The 18,528-nt window shown below is 51.0% G+C and overlaps 4 protein-coding genes across 5 annotated transcripts; 2 read left to right on the top strand and 2 right to left on the bottom strand.

The window, feature by feature from the left end:
* The first annotated feature begins 1,731 nt into the window (after positions 1–1,731).
* On the top strand, positions 1,732–6,078 carry LOC131211231 (DNA-directed RNA polymerase I subunit RPA2). The gene is made up of 4 exons (XM_058204633.1): positions 1,732–1,874; positions 1,930–2,502; positions 2,573–2,745; positions 2,809–6,078. Exons 1-4 carry the CDS (start codon positions 1,806–1,808, stop codon positions 5,429–5,431), a joined length of 3,438 nt encoding a protein of 1,145 aa, XP_058060616.1. The 5' UTR covers positions 1,732–1,805; the 3' UTR covers positions 5,432–6,078.
* On the bottom strand, positions 5,464–11,163 carry LOC131211232 (AP-2 complex subunit alpha). The gene is made up of 7 exons (XM_058204634.1): positions 11,030–11,163; positions 10,730–10,941; positions 8,975–10,659; positions 8,768–8,908; positions 8,283–8,699; positions 8,014–8,218; positions 5,464–7,943 (listed from the first exon to the last, which is right to left on the bottom strand). The coding sequence occupies exons 1-7, from the start codon at positions 11,091–11,093 to the stop codon at positions 7,866–7,868; spliced, it is 2,802 nt and encodes a 933-aa protein (XP_058060617.1). The 5' UTR covers positions 11,094–11,163; the 3' UTR covers positions 5,464–7,865.
* Positions 11,164–12,748: 1,585 nt separating this feature from the next.
* Positions 12,749–14,464, bottom strand: LOC131212451 (cytochrome c-2). Of its 2 annotated transcripts, none has more exons than XM_058206319.1 (2): positions 14,361–14,464; positions 12,749–13,627 (listed from the first exon to the last, which is right to left on the bottom strand). In XM_058206319.1, exon 2 carries the CDS (start codon positions 13,603–13,605, stop codon positions 13,279–13,281), a length of 327 nt encoding a protein of 108 aa, XP_058062302.1. In that variant the 5' UTR covers positions 13,606–13,627; positions 14,361–14,464; the 3' UTR covers positions 12,749–13,278. The 2 variants fall into 2 exon arrangements, with proteins under 2 accessions (XP_058062302.1, XP_058062299.1); XM_058206316.1 differs by lacking the exon at positions 14,361–14,464 and adding an exon at positions 14,170–14,329.
* A 388-nt stretch (positions 14,465–14,852) lies between these two features.
* On the top strand, positions 14,853–16,882 carry LOC131209695 (KIF-binding protein). Its single transcript, XM_058202818.1, has 2 exons — positions 14,853–16,181; positions 16,250–16,882. The coding sequence occupies exons 1-2, from the start codon at positions 14,878–14,880 to the stop codon at positions 16,713–16,715; spliced, it is 1,770 nt and encodes a 589-aa protein (XP_058058801.1). The 5' UTR covers positions 14,853–14,877; the 3' UTR covers positions 16,716–16,882.
* Positions 16,883–18,528: the final 1,646 nt, after the last annotated feature.

Below are 18,528 nucleotides of genomic sequence, written 5' to 3' on the forward strand. Positions count from 1 at the left end.
GCGGCCAGCCACCCTCAGCAATATGGCGCAGAAGGAGTTCGTTAGGAGGAATTTATGCTTTCGTCTTGGCGACGCGGCCCAGGCCGCGGGCGAATTTTATTTTCTTCGTGCCATCCGCGCAACAACAATGGTGGAAGGTAATCCGCTGTACGCAGGGCCGCTGGGCGTTTTTTTCTGATTTCGTAATAAAGCAGTTAAGCTGCTGCGGCGGGGCCGCTAGAAAAGGTTAATTTATAATTTCATGCACACAGCCCGTGGCCGCACGGCGATGCGATTTGATATCATCATCTTCACTTCTAGGCGCGCTTCACTTTTTTGTGTACACGCCTTCGAGCGGACTTGGGTGCCCGTTTCAAGGAATGCCGGTTGTTATTGTTTCCCAAACCTTCCCGCGGAAGAGACACGCGGGTGTTTACCGTGTTCCCAGCCTGCAGCACCGGGAAAGCATTTCGCTCGCTCGCTTCTTGCTTCTTTTATATTAATAATACGCATCGAACACGTCGCTTGCGTTTCGAATGGAAAACGGAACGACGACGAGCTGCGTCGTGAATGGCCGCGGGGCAATTTCGAATCATTACGCCGCTTTCAGCGAAAGCGAATCGGACCGAAAACTCGCCGGCCGTCACGTGAATCCTTGGCGAACGGCGCCTTTTTGCTCGTTAGTGAAAAATAATATTTTATTAATCGTTTTTTATTATCATTTGCGTGCAACGCGCACCGCTGGGGCTCGGGAGTACGTGGAACGGTCATTTTGCGGAAATTTATGACACCAGCACGGCATAACCGGCGAGTTGGTTGGCGAAATTTTTTGAATCATAATTTTTGACCGCTCATTAGCCAGTTTGTAATAATCGCAAACGGCACGTTTATTATGCTGCTCCGAGGGTGCACCGAGTGAAAGGCACCGAAAACGCAAAAGGAGCCGCCAAAAGCGGTACAGAAAGTGCCCAAATGTGGCGACATCAAAGGCGGAGTAAGTGCCATAAACGATTAATCACATCGGAAGCGAGGCACTATGGAAAAGGCGGTCATAAACCAACTTTAAAAAGTGGGGATTTTAGTTATAAGTTCCTCTTATATCATTAGAAAGGGTCATTTGATATGAAAAAAAAACAAAAATTCACGATTGATATTGCTTGAACATTTTTATCGGGAATTAGTATAAAAAGTACGAAAAAATACAGATTATCAACTTTGATAATACAGTAAAAAAAACGTCTCGCGTTGCTTCGCTTAAACTAGGCATTACGATTAAAATTTGGGTAATTTTAAACCATTGTTTGCTAGTAAGTGATAAAACACTTCTATTCATCAGTGGATGCGCCTTTTCTCTTTGCAGTATTTGAAATGGCCATACAAATCGAGCTAGCTTTATTAATTTTTGAAACATTTTAAAAACCGTTTGAATCTCAAACGGTTAGCTCTGCGCCTAACTTTATGCAATCTGCAGTACCGGGCCAGCGTGAGCGATTTCGAACCACCCTGTGTCAAATACACCTAATAAAAGTTTTATATGAAAAACTAAACCAAGTTTAGTACGAACAATTAAACGAGGTTTAGTATAAATAATTTTTGCATTTACTCAATGATTCATACGAAAAAAGCGTTTAGATTTTAAATTACGAAATTGCAACTGCTGTGCGAGAGCGAGACAAAAACAAAACAAAAACATGTTTGACACATGCCTTCGAATTGTCAATCGAAGTGTCAACATTTAATTTTCCCGCAACACGTGCAACGCTGGTCTCGCCGGATGCGTCGAAATATACCGGTTTTATGAGTTTTAGCAAGAAAATTCGACGAAAATGAAGTTACTACCCGAGCTGACGAATCTGCGGCCGCAGTATAAGGAAATTCCGGCCAAACCCAACGAGGTAAGACGCTGCTGAAGGTTCGCAGCTCGGTTCTTATTTTGCTTCTCTGTGGCAGATACTGGAAAGCTTGGGACGACCGCACGTCGATTCGTTCAATTATATGCTGGAGGAAGGAATCGACGATATGTTGCACCGGCTTGAACCGCTGACGTTCGAGCTTCCGAACAGTAACCGGATTTCGCTGCGGATCTCCGAGCTGGACATTGCACCACCGGCGGTACCGATGAGCATGATAAATGTGGCCGAGAAGCGTATCTTTCCGTCCGAGTGTCGTCAAAAGAGTGACTCGTACGGTGGCATGTGCACGATCAGGCTCGACTGGGAGCTGGATGGTGTTCCGCAGCTTCCGATCACGCGCGAAATGGGTCGTCTACCGATCATGCTGCGCTCGAAAGCCTGCAATCTGGCCGACCTGTCGCCGGCGGAACTGATCGAACGTGGTGAGCACCAGGACGAATGGGGTGGCCATTTCATCATGCGCGGCAACGAGAAGCTCATCCGTATGCTGATCATGACACGGCGCAACTTCCCGATCGTCGTCAGCCGGAATGCGTGGAAGGAGCGGAGCAAAGACTTCAGCACCACCGGTGTGTTTATACGTTGCGTTCGCGATGACCAACACTCAACGGTACGAAGCTAAAGGACCATGGTTGTGCACATGACCGTTCATTCTATTGAGTGTATCTCCCATTTCGTAGAACAATGTGCTGCATTACCTCACTAATGGGACAGCGAAACTGATGATCACCATTCGGAAGGCACTGCAGTTCATCCCGGTGATGCTGCTAATGAAAGCTCTAACCGACTACACGGACAACATCATCTACCGGAAGCTGATGGCGGGCTGCGAAGATGATCAGTACTTCAAGAAGTATGCCAACCTCCGTTTGGTCCTCAGTGCCGTGTCGGTTATCCGAATGCTATTTCTTTGCAGGTGCGTCATGACCATGCTTCGCGAGTTGCACGCCGAAAATCTTCATAATCAGCACGACTGTCGTCAGTATCTGGGGGCCCTGTTCCGCTTCCGGCTCAATCTGTACGGTCTGCCCAAGTGGTTCACCGACGAGCAGGCGGGCAGCTACCTGCTCGAGCAGTGTGTCCTCATCCATCTCGATCGGCCCGAGGACAAGTTCAATACGCTCGTGTACATGCTGCACAAACTGTTCGCCACCGTGCAAGGCCGCTGCCAGCCCGAATCGCTCGACACGGTGATGATGCAGGAGCTGATGCTCGGTGGACACATTTTGCAGAAATTGCTTCGCGAACAGTGCATGCAAACGTTGCAGTACGTGCGCATGAACCTCCTAAAGTTGCGTGACGAGCCAAGCTCTCCACTCGTGACGGTGGCGGACGTGACGATGGCCCTCAAAAACGTATCCGGATTTCAGTCAGTGTTCTACAACTTTCTCAGCACGGGCAACCTAACCCGGGCGTCCGACATTGGGTTGATGCAGGATAGCGGGCTGGTGATCGTGGCGGAAAACATCAACCGGATGCGCTACATGTCGCACTTTCGGGCCGTCCACCGTGGCTCGTTTTTCGTAACGATGCGCACGACAGAAGCCCGCCAGCTACTACCCGATGCGTGGGGATTCATCTGCCCGGTGCACACGCCGGACGGGGCGCCCTGTGGCTTGCTGAACCACATGACTTCGGATTGTACCGTTTCGGTGACGCAGAACCCGGAAAAGGTGCGCAACATCGAGACTACGCTCGTCGCGATGGGCATGATTCCGATCGAACATTCGGTGCCGGAAGAATCGAGCATCGAACCGCCCTACACCGTGATGCTGGAAGGACGGATTCTGGGTAAGCTACCCCGGGCCATAGCTAGTGCGGTCGTGCAGCAGTTGCGACTACTTAAAACTGCCGATAAAACAATTCCCTGCACGACGGAGATTGCGTTTGTACCGGCCCGTGAAGGTGGTCAATATCCGGGCATCTACATGTTCGTGGGTCCGTCGCGAATGATGCGCCCGGTGAAGAACCTGGCGTCCGGTGCCACCGAACTGATCGGAACATTCGAGCAAGTGTACCTCGATATATGCGTCAGCCCAGAAGAGGCCTACCCGGGGTTGACTACACATGCGGAGCTCTCGAAGACGGCCTTCCTGAGCAACCTGGCGCAGCTGATTCCCATGCCGGATTGCAATCAGTCCCCGCGCAACATGTACCAGTGCCAGATGGGCAAACAAACGATGGGGACGCCGTGCCATAATTGGGCGCTCCAGTGCAATGCCAAGTTCTATCGCCTACAAACGCCGGCTACGCCGCTCTTCCGCCCGGTGCACTACGACAACATCGACCTGGACAACTACGCCATGGGCACGAACGCGATCGTGGCCGTCATCTCGTACACCGGCTACGACATGGAAGATGCCATGATTATCAACAAGTCGGCCTTTGAGCGTGGATTCGCCGCAGGCACCGTCTATAAGAACGAGTTCGTGACCATCAAGGGGGACAACTTTTTCGCCCGTGACCCGAAAGATGCCACCCTGCCGGTGGCACTCGACAACGATGGGCTCCCGTTCCAGGGTGCCGAGCTGACGGCCCGTACGCCGCTTTACTGCTACTTTGACACCAACGACCACCGGTACCACGTGGTGCGCTACACCAGCTCCGAGCCGGCCATCGTAGACAGTGTGAAGCTGTGCGCACCACTCGAGGCAACTCGCTCGTTCGGAGGGACCTGGCGCGGTGGTAGCGCCGTTAACGAGAAACAAGTGGTCATCACGTACCGCATACAGCGCAACCCGAGCGTGGGCGATAAGTTCGCTTCGCGCGCCGGCCAGAAGGGTATCTGTTCGCAGAAGTGGCCCGCCATCGATCTGCCGTTCACCGAGTCGGGCATGATACCGGACATCCTGTTCAACCCGCACGGCTTTCCGTCGCGTATGACGATCGCGATGATGATCGAAACGATGGCGGGCAAAACGGCCGCCTGCCACGGACTGGTGCACGATGCGACACCGTTCCGCTTCGACGAGCGTAACACCGCGATCGACTACTTTGGCCGGCTACTCGAGGCCTCCGGCTACAATTACTACGGCACCGAGCGCATGTACAGCGGAGTGGATGGACGGGAAATGCGAGCGGACATCTTCTTCGGCATCGTGCACTATCAACGGTTGCGGCACATGGTGAGCGACAAGTGGCAAGTGCGATCGACCGGACCGATCGACCAGTTGACGCACCAACCGAACAAGGGCCGAGCGCGGGGCGGCGGCGTACGCTTCGGTGAGATGGAGCGTGACGGGCTCATTTCGCACGGGGCTTCGTTTCTGCTGCAGGATCGACTGTTTCACGGCTCGGACAAGGTGACCACGATCGTGTGCCGCAAGTGCGGGACACTGCTGGGCCCGCTGGACAGCGTTACGCGTCGGATGGCGATCAACTCGAACGAGTTCCAGCAGACACCGGCCGCTTGCCGGCTGTGCCAGGAGGAGGGCGAGATCGGGCACGTCGAAATACCGTACATTTTCAAGTTCCTCGTCTCGCAGCTCACCTCGATGAACATCAACGTGAAGCTGCAGCTCTCCCATCCGGACGTCTGATCCGAGCTACACCGGAACACGGCACGGCGGTTTCAATAACATGTGTATATTTTCAATATATTATTTTCCGTCTTCACATACTTTCCACGCACACTTTCGTCTATCGCGAAGGATCCCGTTGTTTTTGTGTGTGTTGCTGGTGGTCCTTTTTTCGGTTTACGCTACGATATCGGCCGGCTGGAGGCTGCTGCTTGTATGCTCGCGCTTCGTGCAGTATGCAACTACTAACAGGCGACCCGATCATGTCCTTATATGGTATCATTCCATCTGTACCCTTCACGATCCGTCAACCGGGAGGATTTTCTGCTGTCGCGCGGTACGTATTGCAATTAGGGTTATTTTTACGGTAAGCTCATCTCTCCATGCAGTTGAAAGGGGCGGCTAGTAAATGGTCGATTGCTTATGGTTTCTGTTCCTAGCGCAGTCATTCTTTTGTTTTGTCAAGCCTTGTCCTAGCCGTGTTTGATTTCCTCTCTCTCTCTCTCTCTCTCTCTCTCTCTCTCTCTCTCTCTCTCTCTCTCTCTCTCTCTCTCTCTTTCTCTCTCTCTGCCACTCTCTATTTGGAATGTCCAGCCAATAATAATTTATAGGTATGCATGCATGAGTATGTGTACTTCCTCCGCCGTATTCTGCGCGTATTCCTTCTGATTTCCATAGACTAGTGATAAGTTTCAAGAAAATGATGGAAAAACAAACGGACCACCCTTGTTTGGGCGTGGAGAGCGAGGAGCTTCAGTAAGCAAGTTACAGTTTGAAGTGCATCGAGCATGAAAATGATTTGTATGTGTTTTAGCGAATCTCTCTCTCTCTCTCTACTCTATAATAGGGCTTTTGGATGCTGATACTTTACTTAACTGTTCTCTTTTAAATACAACTTTCTACAATGTACACGGTACTTAATGCTCTTGTATATTAATAACGATTAAAACATAGTTTCGTTTACAATTTCTCATCCACCATTGTGTCTCTTTTGCGCCCTCGTTGGCTCGATGCTGAAATACAGGCGAAACTCAACGACGGTGGCCGATAATGCTGCGCTCTCGCAACACATAACAACAATATTCCCTTCGGTTCATCGTCCTCTGCGCGGCGCAGTGCGACAAAGCGCGGCGCGCGATTATTGCACGAACGGGGTCCTTCTTTCCACTTTCCCTAATTTTCAACGCGCTCGACGAACGCGGCGCACGAACAAAAAAACACAAAAATTCCGGCTCACGTGTGATGATTTCATTACAATATTGGGTGCTGCTGTTTGTGCTAAACTTTGTTGTCCACGTTCATGCCTTCTTCATACTGCGTTGCTAAATGAGATAAGAAACACACCGGATACCCCGGAGCCCCTTCCGGAGGCGGTGTTACGGGCCTGGGCCTTCCATTATCTGGCTCACGGTTTGGGAGTTGGTTTTGTTTATCTCTGCAGAATTTACTGTGAATTATGCTGTACCGTTACTTACACAAACACACACATACACGCCACAACAAGATTACTATTAGAGGGTTCCGAGGGCCTTTTCTAGCATGAGTGGATTTTATGCTGCGTCTGTCGAACGTGCCGTGTTCGTTAAACTCTACACTCGCGTCCTAATTCACATGTTGTCATTTGTTCGCCCTTTTCACGATTAAATGAGATTTCTATAAAGTTTCATACACACGCCTCGCACGCGTGCCTTTGCGTCCAGTTACTGGCTAGCTGCAGCAAATACTGGAATTGTAGGAATCCGTACGTGCCCCACTGATCATGCTGCTGATCGGGCGCGGTCCGTTCCTACGGTTCGCTGCTGCTGCTATCGTTAAGTTTGTGCACTTTCATAAGTGCTCAAGTAGTTTGAGTGCTGTCGGTAGTATTTTAATAGTTCGCGTAATCGGATCTCGCCAAATGGTTTGTTCGATTGGACTGGTTAAACTTGTAACGAAGGAGAAAAGAAGTATTACTTTAACATGGAGGCTCGTCGACCACGGAGCCAGTATAGCCAATAAATGTTAATTTTACTATTTTATACATCGTGCCACCGAAGCCTGGCTTTAGTGTTTTGTGGAGTGTTGTACCACACGTCCCTAGAACCGTTTTCATCGACTGCGGTTCGCGCGTACAGTGAATTCCTCCGCCCGGGACATAGGATTTCCCACCCAAACGTTTTGTTGAAGTCTACTTGTCATGATTCTCGCACGATCCCGCCTAAATATTCGTTTGATGGGTCTCAAAGTTTAACCAACTCGCTCGAATGGCGTGCGCCCAACATTGCACCGGGATGCCTTCGGCAATGTTTCATTGTCACAATGCTACACTTTAGTTAGTTTTCATTTTGGTATCATTCCGCGCTGCGATACGACACGCCAAATAGATAAATATACCTCTCGAGTGTGATTTTCCGATGTCTAGTCTGTGATATCCGTGCGTGAGCTGTGAGTGTTACCGTGCCACGCCACTGCGCCCTTAGAACTGGTCTCCCAACAGTTCGCATATTTCTGACGTGACCGCTTCTAAGCTCGATCGAATGGTCAAACGGAACATCTGTAATCGAGAAGGCATGTAAGGAAACGCGATGTCACCTTTGCCCCACGCCCGAGGGGAACACACTTACCTGGGCCTGTTTGTTCGGTTCCAGGCGCAACAGACACCCGACTTTGTGGGCCTGCGTGTGGATGATTCCCGCACAAACCATATTATCCGGGTTCGGGTCGATGCTGTCGAGCAGCTGCATACCGAAGCCGGTGAGTTTATTGCGCGCTCCCGGTAGATCGAGCGGCTGCATTGCTTTAAAGACACGCTGCGCTCGCTGTTGCTCGCTAAAATACGGACGACAGTTAAAATGTGTGCGCAGCCCGTTACAATGTCTCGGTAGCAGCTTACCCGCCAAGATTTCTCCATCGTGCGAAGAACGATTCGGCGTTCATTTCTGTCGGCTCGAAGAACTTATTTATCGTCAGGGGAAGATTGACCGTCAGCTTTTGCGGTGCACCGCCGCTGACACGGAATGAAATAATGATGGACGGTGCGCCGACGTAGTGGTCGATACATTCCGCCGTGAGCAGCTGCTGTATCTGCGCACCGGCCTCCAGCGTTGGCTCGACGGCCTTTATCTGCACGTTCAGCTTCAACGCGTCCTCGGCCGACCACTGCAGCGTGGGCACAAAGTTTTGCAGTGCCGTTTGTGTCTTGTTACCATAGTACAACCCCAGGCGGCCAAGATTTTGGCGGAATTCACTCTTCACGCCGATCTGCAGGAGATCGTTCTCGAACAGCACACCATTGTTTTTGAAGACAAATCTAGGGAATGGCCAAAACAAATAACATCACGATTAAAGCATTTCTGCTTAAGCTGGCGGAAAACTTACTTTTTGGAATTGTTAACAACGTTGCTGTTGCCATTGGTCGTGCTGTAGATATCGCCCAGTACGTCGATCAAAGTGCCCGACTGGTTGGCCGGTGGAGTGCTCAATCCTAGCAAATCGTTACTGGCGCTTGCGTTATTTGCACTGTGAATGAAACAGAGATTAGCATTTCGCTCACACCGTCCAGCGACCCGATGATGACCCCATTACCTAGGTGCGTGATTATTTTGAGCATTGCTATGAGCATTGTGGCTGTTTGGAACGGGGCTCTTGTTGTCGCGAATTTCCGCGTTCTCTGGTACGCGTCCTGGTTTCTTCTTCTTCAGCACGGCCAGAATGGAACTTTCGCGTTCCGGGAACGATGGCATCTCTTCCAACACCGTCGCTAACACGTCGGTCGAAGCGACGATGCTGAGCTGCAGATACTCGCTCGCACGCTGCTGCAGCTCGGCGTCCGCCGAACGGAGATTGCTGTGCTGTCGGAACACGTCTTGGATGGTGCCACGAATCTCCGGGAACAGGTTAATGAACTTTATGTAGGTCGACAGCAGTAGGGCACGGGTCATCGACGAACAGAGATGGTACTTCGAGTGGAGCAGCTTGAACTGAACCATCGGTGCCGAGCGTGAATCGCCCGCAATGAGATTGCCAAACTCGCCCAAAATATAGCCACCGACCTTAACCATATTCTCGTGACAGGCCGGGGCCTGCAGGGCTTCGAAAACGGTCTTTGCCGCATAGCCCTGGACTTCCTCGCGATTGATGACGATCTGTATCACCCGGTACCAGACCTCTTCCGACACGTAGTCGCCCGCGATCCGAATCAGATTCAGTATAACGTCCACGTACCAGGTATAATCGGTAGCGTACTTTTCCGCCAAAATGGCCACTTTCAGCACCATCTCTTCGCGGATCGAGTAATCGGCAGTCTCCAGGTAGTTCAACATCTCCTGCACGATCTCCTCCGCGTTCGAGCGATCGCACATCGCGTACAGCAGATCGACGGCCTGCTGGCGAACCGACACGTCCTTCTCCATCTTCATCGACAAGATGACCACCTCCTGGTGCTTCTTGACTGCTTCGTGCGAAAACTCGGACGTCGCTAGATGGCACATAGATTCGAGCGCCAGGTAGCGCAAGTTAGTTTCTCGGTTGCTCAGGAACTGGCCAAGCTGGTTGCAGGCCCGCACCAGCAGGCTTGCCTCGCTGTCGTTGTGAATGATCAGGTTGATCGCTTCGAACAGGACCGCGTTCTTCGCGTTCGAGTGCTGCACCTTCTTACTCTTCGGCGGCTCCTGCGCCTTGTTCAGGATCGTTTCCAAGCACTCGTTCAACCGTCCTCGCACACCGGGATCCTCCGTCGGCGGGTTGTAGTTCTGCAGCAGGCGCAACAACTTCACCGACAGCCACGGTGCCGGTACGAAGTAGTACGTGTAGTCCTGCAAGTCCGTATACGATGCGGTCACGATGCGGGAAAGGCGCGACACGGCCAAACTCACGCAACCCTTGTACTCTTCCGGGTTCTTCTTCACCAGCGAGTCGATCAGGCTGGTGGCGGCCGTTACCACTCCCATATGCTGATCGTTCAGCAGATGAATGATGCGACTGGTCCACTCGCCCCCGGGTATGATCTCCGGGCAAGTGCGGAACAGTCGGAGCAGGCAGAGAGCCGCCGACTGTTTCACCACGTCCATCGTGTCACCGGACACGAGCAGCTTCGGGATTTCGTTCGTAAACGCTTCCGCCATGTCCGGGCTGCCGATGTTGGCAATGCACTGAAGCGCCAGATTGACGTGGATCGGATTGCGCGACTGCAGATCATTCTTGATGCTTTGGATGATAAGCTTGATCAGATCACTGTTCGTGTTGACCAACACGGAGATGAAAAGGTAGCCCTGCGGTGAACAAACGGAACGGAAATTAGAACCGCCCGAAACGAAACCAAACAAGTCGTTCGCCACTTACAATTTGTTTCTCCGAGTATTTGTTCGAGGAAAGCAGATTGACCGCCTCCATATGACCGAAGTCGATGTCATGGCCCAGCAGAAAGATGAACAGCAGCTTGCAGACGTACTTCTTCTTCTGGTACCCGTCCAGCGTTTTGTCGCCTTTGAATTTACTCCGAATATTCGCCAGCTCTTTATTGATTCGCTTGATTTCGGCCTCTTTGCTTTTGCCTGGAAAAGAGGTTACACGGGTTACATAGCGAAACGGGCGTGCGCCCCATGTTGGGCGTTCAGTAGCGGGGCTGGTGACATCACTTACAGTTTCGAATGTCCGATATAAACACCGCCAAACCGCGCATTCCGTCTCCGCGTACCGGAGCCATCTTGGTCACGATGCAAACTACAGACTTTTCACTTCAAACGCAATGCTTGCTACGATCGCGGCGCCCCTTGATACGTGTCTTTTTGTTTGCCTCGATTAGTCACGCAATCACCCAATTATTCGACCGGAAGCCAGCACCTCGCGCTTGGTTTCCTTCTGTTGATGATTGTCGTATCGTATTTTCACGTCAAACGAAGGATTTCGCTTTTCACTATTTTTCCGTCACCAGATTCCCGTGCTGCGGAGAAAAACACCAACGGAGAGGGAAAGGAAAACATCAGCCTCTTTCTCTTTTCCACTCAATGATCTTTACCCTTTTCCAAAGAAAAAAAAACCACACGCATCATCATAAAAGGAGCTACCAGTCAGAGAGTGCTGCTGGGATTAGTTGTGGGTAGCAAGATTGCGAAGATGTCTGCATAACAAAAAAGAGAAAGCACACCTCGGCCGGGCTTTCTCCGAGAACGATTTTCGTACATCACACTGTTAACAGACAATGAAATTAAAAACTATCGTTCCCTTGACGTGCACAGCTTGCTCGGGAGGCTGGCCTGCCTGGCCTGGCCAGCATATCAATCTCGGGGGGCAGCGCACGGCCTACTCTCGTTAATTCTAACGCAGATGCAGTTAACGAGCCACAGCCGGCCGCACTGCTCGGGAAGAATTTAATTCAATTATCTGATAACAATAACACGACGACCCACAGAACGGCGCTTGCCATCGCCGAGAAGAACGCCGTCGACACAAATCTCTCGGCGAAACGTGCCCTCCGTCCCCAAACCCCGCGAAAACCCCAACCAAAAACACACGCATACACTGTCTCCCTTTTTGCTCGTGTGCTCCTTTTCCCACTGTCACTGGCACGACGGGAGATAATAAGCGGAGAAATGGACCGAGAACAGAACCGGGGACCAGCGTAACCGATAGCAGCACTCCGGGCGCTCGGAGAAAACGTAATCACTACCGCTTAGCACTTCCCCCGACGGGAAGATGACGAACGGAACGGGTGTGCATGCAAATTTCAAGGGGCGCAGAACGACACACGGACACACGGGCACACGTCGTTACGCTGTGCGGAACAACCAACCGGAGGCTTCACAAACAGATAATTATCTCGTCTCGTCGGTCCACATTTGACGCCCAGAAAGTTTCCCTTTCCTCCGACAATCGCGGCTCCACGACGGCTTTCCGCCGATGACGCTCCCGATCCCTCAACGATTACGGCTGCTTACCCCCAAAAAAATCGAACGATACGCCGCCTCGATGAGCTGGCTGCTGCGGTTCGCGGACAGAAACGGTGGCTGGATGGATGCTTCCCGGGCCCAGTTTGCAACGTCCTTACGCAAATGTTCGGATTAAGGATAAAAATCGATTTTCCGCTGCTTCAAAGAGCTCTCGCTCGCTTGCTCGCTCCAAGTCACTCGTCTTTCTCTCGCCGCACAGCGTAAACGTCATCCAAAAAGTAAGAAGTTTTACCTCTTTTGTCATCTAAACGGCCAGTTTTGACGTTTCTAAAGGCTGGGCAGGGTTGAGTCCGTCCGTTTCATGGGAATTTAAATGCCGCATGAAATCGCCTCACACCAAACAAGTTTCACAGCTGATCCTTAATGTTGCAGATTAGGTTTGTCTGCCGATTAGAGCAAAAGTCGGCGCAGGTTTTGGTTTCCGGATTTTATTCAGCGTCACATCTCTGCGGTTGGGTTTGAAGACATTCCTTTGATATTGATAATACTACAACGTTCGAAATCAGTTTAGAACTGATAAGTGGTTGAATGCGCACAGACCGCATAATTCAAACGCCCACGCCACCCACTGAGGAACTTTACTTCGGATTGCCTCTGTCCGAACGATCCCATACAAAGGTGCGAAAGTTTGACCGATTCGCAGTCCCTATCGCCACGGTCAGTTTCAATTGTTCGAATTTGTCCGACTATTTTAATTCTAGCATAAATTAAATTAAATAGATTTACATAGAAATTGTCCTAATCGGGTGGGGACTCTCTATCCTGATGGAGAAGGATATTGTGCTGTAACGCCTGATGGCTTGTCTATTTTTTTGCCTGGTTCCGAATGATGTTAGCTGATGCTGGGCCGGCCGACGCAGATTGTTACGTAGCGCGCCACTTTTTGGGGTGTATCTGCTGAATGGTTTGGCTGAGTTTGGAACACCGAACCGCACGGTCCGCTTACTTGGTGGCAGACTTAAGGTAGGCGATCAGATCACCACGTTCCTGCGGCTTTTTCAGACCGGCGAACACCATCTTCGTGCCAGGGATGTACTTCTTCGGGTTTTCCAGATACTCGAACAGGGTGTCTTCGTTCCAGGTGATGCCCTTGGCCTTGTTGGCATCGGTGTAGGTGAATCCAGCGGCCTGGCCAGTCTTGCGGCCAAAGATGCCGTGCAGGTTCGGGCCAACCTTGTGCTTGCCACCGGCCTCAACGGTGTGGCACTGAGCGCAACGCTGCACGAACAGCTTCTTGCCCTTCTCAACATCACCAGCTGGAACGCCCATCGTGAATCAAGGGTGGATTTGGCTGTGGACGACAACAGGAAACAGAGAATAAATCACGTGAACAGCACCCGTTGGCCTCACATTATGCAACGGCGACAGCACTTCACCATCTAATCAGTGGCCCACAAAAGGATTTGTCCACTATCACCTGATCCTACCGAAGCGTTAATTTTGCACACAAACGCAGAACAAGGTCAATTCCTTCCTCATGTAACCCATCAGGATCCGACCAGATCGTGCCGTGACGTAATGACCTTTCATACATGATGTAATTGTAAGCCTTTTCTCATCAACCTAGTGACCTTGTCGCTAGGGTCGCGATCAAAACGTTCAAGGGCTTGGGCAAATCTTATCTCCAAGCTTAGCAACATCGCAGCATACTACGGAAAGAGTGTTCACGCGCGAAGCATCACCAGTGTTACGTAATTTGCAAAAAAACGCTGCAATGCTCGAAAAGCCGTCAACAACTAGGTCACCAAAAGGGGAAAAAAAATCACATCACGACAATGTCACCGCAACAGTGCTGAGGAATTTCGGCGTGAATTCGAACCCAATCGTGCGTACCTTTCTTTTAATCGCGCGAATTTCCTTTTATTCTAGACACGCCAAGCAACGCGGGTCGAGCACTAATGATTCGTTCGGCAGTGTGGTCGCTCCGAGGCACCCAATAAAACCCACTCGATCGTATCAAAACAATCGAAGCCTTTCCTTTTGTACCGCTTTCGCACGTGTTCTATAAATACGCTGATACTTACGGTGAGCCAAGAAAAAATTTTCTAGCCCAAGCGAGAGCACCGTCGACGCTTCGGAGTGTTGTCGCCACGAACTTCGGAAAAGCACAAAACGGTTCTGACAGCGGATCGATTCTGCGCTCGCGGACACGTGCTGCCGATATCAGCCGCCGGCGGCTGGAACCGAGGACGGCCGTTAGAGCAACGCCACGTGCGATTTCGGTAGCATCAAGAGAAAATGTCATCCACTTTAATTCTCTTTTAATCTCCTCTTCTCTGCTAATCGTCCTCCTCGACTTTGTAAAACAGCGGAAAGAAGCAATATTTTGTAATAAACGGAGCATTAAAAGAAACCGATCAACCCGCGAGGATCGTTACATCTTATTTGTAACAGTCGATTCAAAAATACTTTCAACGCCGGCGATTTCATTGGCCATCTGTCACATGCGTCAAAACAAACGATCAATGTTTGTGTCTTTTTGCCTTTTTTCCAGTTGCGAAGAAGGAAAAAGTGCAATTACCGCAGAATTTGCGGAATAGAATGAAATTCGCGAAAGAAAATTTATCGGACATAAAGGAAGACTACGAAAAAGCACACCGGCTAATTGACGAGGATAGCAGAAATGATCCACCGACGGAACCGTTCCGTTCGCATTATGTGGCAAGGGATGTTCTGAACGGGGCGCTTCGAAAGGTGAAAACATTAACCGAAAAACTAGACCCAACGGCGGAAGCGGCCACCACGGTGCGATGCATTCACGCGAACATCTTAAAGGACATCGCCAAGATTACCGTGTTCGTCGAGGAGCCGCACGGAGAGACACTGTTGAACGAGGCTCTCTTGCTGATCGAAACGGATCGCGGCAAGGAACCGGCCATAAACGTGCACATAGAAGTCCTCAACCAGCTCGGTATCATGAGCTGCAACAGTTCAAACTTCAAGGATTCCGCACAGCACCTCAACCAAGCTAAAGATCTGTATGCAGAAGCGAAGGAACTGCAGCTGGAACCACTCACGATGGGCGATTTGTTCGGGACCAAGGAGGAAGTGGAGAAAGGCAAAGGGCTGAAGCTGCTGGAATCTAATCACACGCTGACGCTCTACTATCTGGCGCAGGTGTTTGGGTTCCTGGACAACTTGGCCGACTCGGCCCGCTACTGTCACATGACGCTGAAACGCCAGCTGGAGTATAACGAATACGAACACGTGGACTGGGCACTGAACGCGGTCACACTGTCACAGTTCTACTTTCCACGGAATCACCTTTCCCAAGCCCGGCATCTGCTGGCCGCCGGCACGTACATGCTGAACCGGTACGAGACGGAGGTGATTGAAAAGATTACCAATGCCGAGGAGCGAGCAGAGAAAGAGGAAACGTTGCGCTATCGGATGGCGGACATTGGACGATGCTGGGCTAAGTATGGGTTGCACATTCTGAGCGCCTCCAAGGAACGCATCAGCACCGACGACGATGATGATAATGATGATGAGACACCGAAACAGCCACCAATCAGCCCTGTGAAGAAGATGGAACGATTTGTGGGGTTCGAACTGGCGCCGTACGAGGACCAGGTTACGGACGAGTTCTGTCTCTCGTTCGACGATGCGAAACTGGTGATGCTAAACTCTCTGTCGTGGCTCAACAAAGCCAAGGAGTACTACACGAAGGAAACGGAAGCTTCACAGTACGCCAAAATTTTACAAGATGTTGCCTCTCTCTACAAACATCTCGCATTTTTCGAAGAAGACGACGGCAACGAGTGCAAATTGCTGAAGCGAAGTGCGGATCAGCTGGAGGAAATCGTCGACGTACTAAATGCCACATACTATCAAACCATTTGCAGGTACTAAGAGGGCAATGGCATTACACGGGTGATGTAATGAATGACGTGGCCCATCTTTTTCGTTTTAGGGAAGCCTGGTACGAGCTGGGATTAACCTATTCCAACATGTTGAACATTAAACTATCCCAGCTGGAAGATCTTCAGTCAACTGATCGGCCTTCGCCGCACGCGTTAAACAAAATCAACCATCTGTGCGAGAAGAGTATTAACAACTTTAAGAAATTCATCAAATCTTATAAAATTTCAATGGAAACGCTGGAGCTGCCGGTCAACGTGGAAGCGGACGAACTGCAACCGATTCTGTACGCATTCTTCCATATCGGGCGGCTGTACTACCGAATCATTACGCCCGATAAGCGCCTGAAGCTGGAGAATACGGAAAATAGTCTCCTGTTTTACGGTCGCTTCGTCGAGTGTTGCCAGGACGAGCGCATGAGGCCGCTGTTCCGGGAGGAGCTGAGTGTCTGCAAGGAGATGATAAGCTTGCTGCCGCTGAAAATAGACAAACTGAAAGCAGAGATCGCAGCCGCATAAATTAGGGCCGTTTAATGTTCCTGTAAACGGGAATCCTAAGTAGCGTATCGATTGGGGAAGTGATCAAACAATCCTCTCCTTCATTAACTTATTCAACAGGATAGAATGTAAATCATGACCACTAGAGGGGTCACTACAGGGTCCATGGCCAGTTGATGGAACGACCGATGGGCTTCAGTTTCGTCGCAATTCAATAAATGTGCTTCTGTTCACAGCATCAAAGGGCGGCCTCGACGATTGGTTCATGTAGAGTGCGTAGAAACAAGCCACATATTCACATATTGGATGTCAGCTCCGACGTGCAATGATCGGCGTCAGCTCGAGGACGAGATCAGCTGGAGCTGGCCGTATATTTATAGAACACACTTGTTTGCAGTGCAAGTTCAACTTGATGCACGGTGAAAGAAGAAAAAGAGAACCGCAACGTTCTGCTCCCGTTCGCTCGCGCTCTGAGTTTCTCGCCGTATTCGAATCAATGGAGCCACGAAGGGCACGCACGTGGTACGCAGGCGCGCACTTTTGCGCGACCCAGGAGGACGGGATAAAAACATGCCAAAGCACCGTGCGAGGGTTTGTTTTCCTTTTTCGAACGATGTAACGGGCCCTTTACACGGCCTGGCGGACTAGCGCAACCGAGCTGGTGTTGATGGTGGCCGCTCGGAACCTTGACCTCTCTCACTTTCTTACGCGTTCCGCGTGAAACTCTGTCCCTAGTGCGCGGTGTCTTGCGCTCTTTTCGCTGCTCTCCGAGTCACTCTCCGGACACTACTAACCCATCGGCGTGCGTGCGTGTTCTTGGTGCTGCTTGTGGCACGGTGCTGTTCGGCAGTAGTGTTCGAGTTGCCACCAACAACGTCGATCCACTTCGAACAGATCCACTGCTACCCACGGGGGTCGGTTTTCAGCTGGAACCCTTTCGCTGGTAAGAATCGTTCCTGACCAACCTGTGTCACGTTTGCTTCGACCCAGCCCTAGTGGAGTGGATTGCACAACTCTATGTTAGTCGAAAGGGAGTGTAGAAGGTAGAAAAAAAGAGGGACAAACTAGTGTCGCACACCATCCAGTCTTATCTAAACAACGGCCACGGTACATACGCGCCCTGCGCAGGGACGGCATTGCGTTACATAAGTGTGTAAGTGCACGACCAACCAAAAACACAACAAACCCATCGTCGCCTGGCTTCGAGCTTGGGATAAGGGCAGGTTTTTTTCCTGTGCTGGCGAGTGGTACGGGCCGAGCTGTGTCACTTTCGTGCCAACGGTTCGTGATTGTTTCCGGTGATGCTAATATTTTTTTATTGATTTTCTATTACCGCGGGGACAGTGAGACTAACGGCGAACCAGGAGCCGTTTATTGATTGATATTCTCTTTCTTGCGTGTACCTCTTCCAGCCGCTTCGTGTGGTTTACATAATCCCAAGCAAAACAAACAAAAGGACGCGAAGGCTTCCTTCCCACTTCCGGCTCATCCTCCCAAGCAACAACCAAGCAAGGAGCGGACAGAATGACATCGCCCAAAATATCCGCCGATAAAACGAGCGATAGCAACGCGGCCACACCGAAGCACCAGCAAACCGCGAACGGCAATGACGCGAGCGCGGAAACTCCGGCCTCGGGTGGCGGTGGCCCATCCAGTGTGCAGGCGGCGGTGGTCGCAACCGTCGAGTCGATCCGGGAGAGAGGCTTCTACGGTTATTTCAGCTGGTTGAAGGTGTTCCGCTTTGCCAACCTTATGATGAAACAGGGCTGCTAAACGCCATGCCGCGGGACCCCGTTTTCCACCCTCCCATTTTCGCCATTAATCGGATTTCATA

Source organism: Anopheles bellator, chromosome 2 (assembly GCF_943735745.2).
Source record: "Anopheles bellator chromosome 2, idAnoBellAS_SP24_06.2, whole genome shotgun sequence".
Lineage (NCBI taxonomy): Eukaryota > Metazoa > Arthropoda > Insecta > Diptera > Culicidae > Anopheles > Anopheles bellator.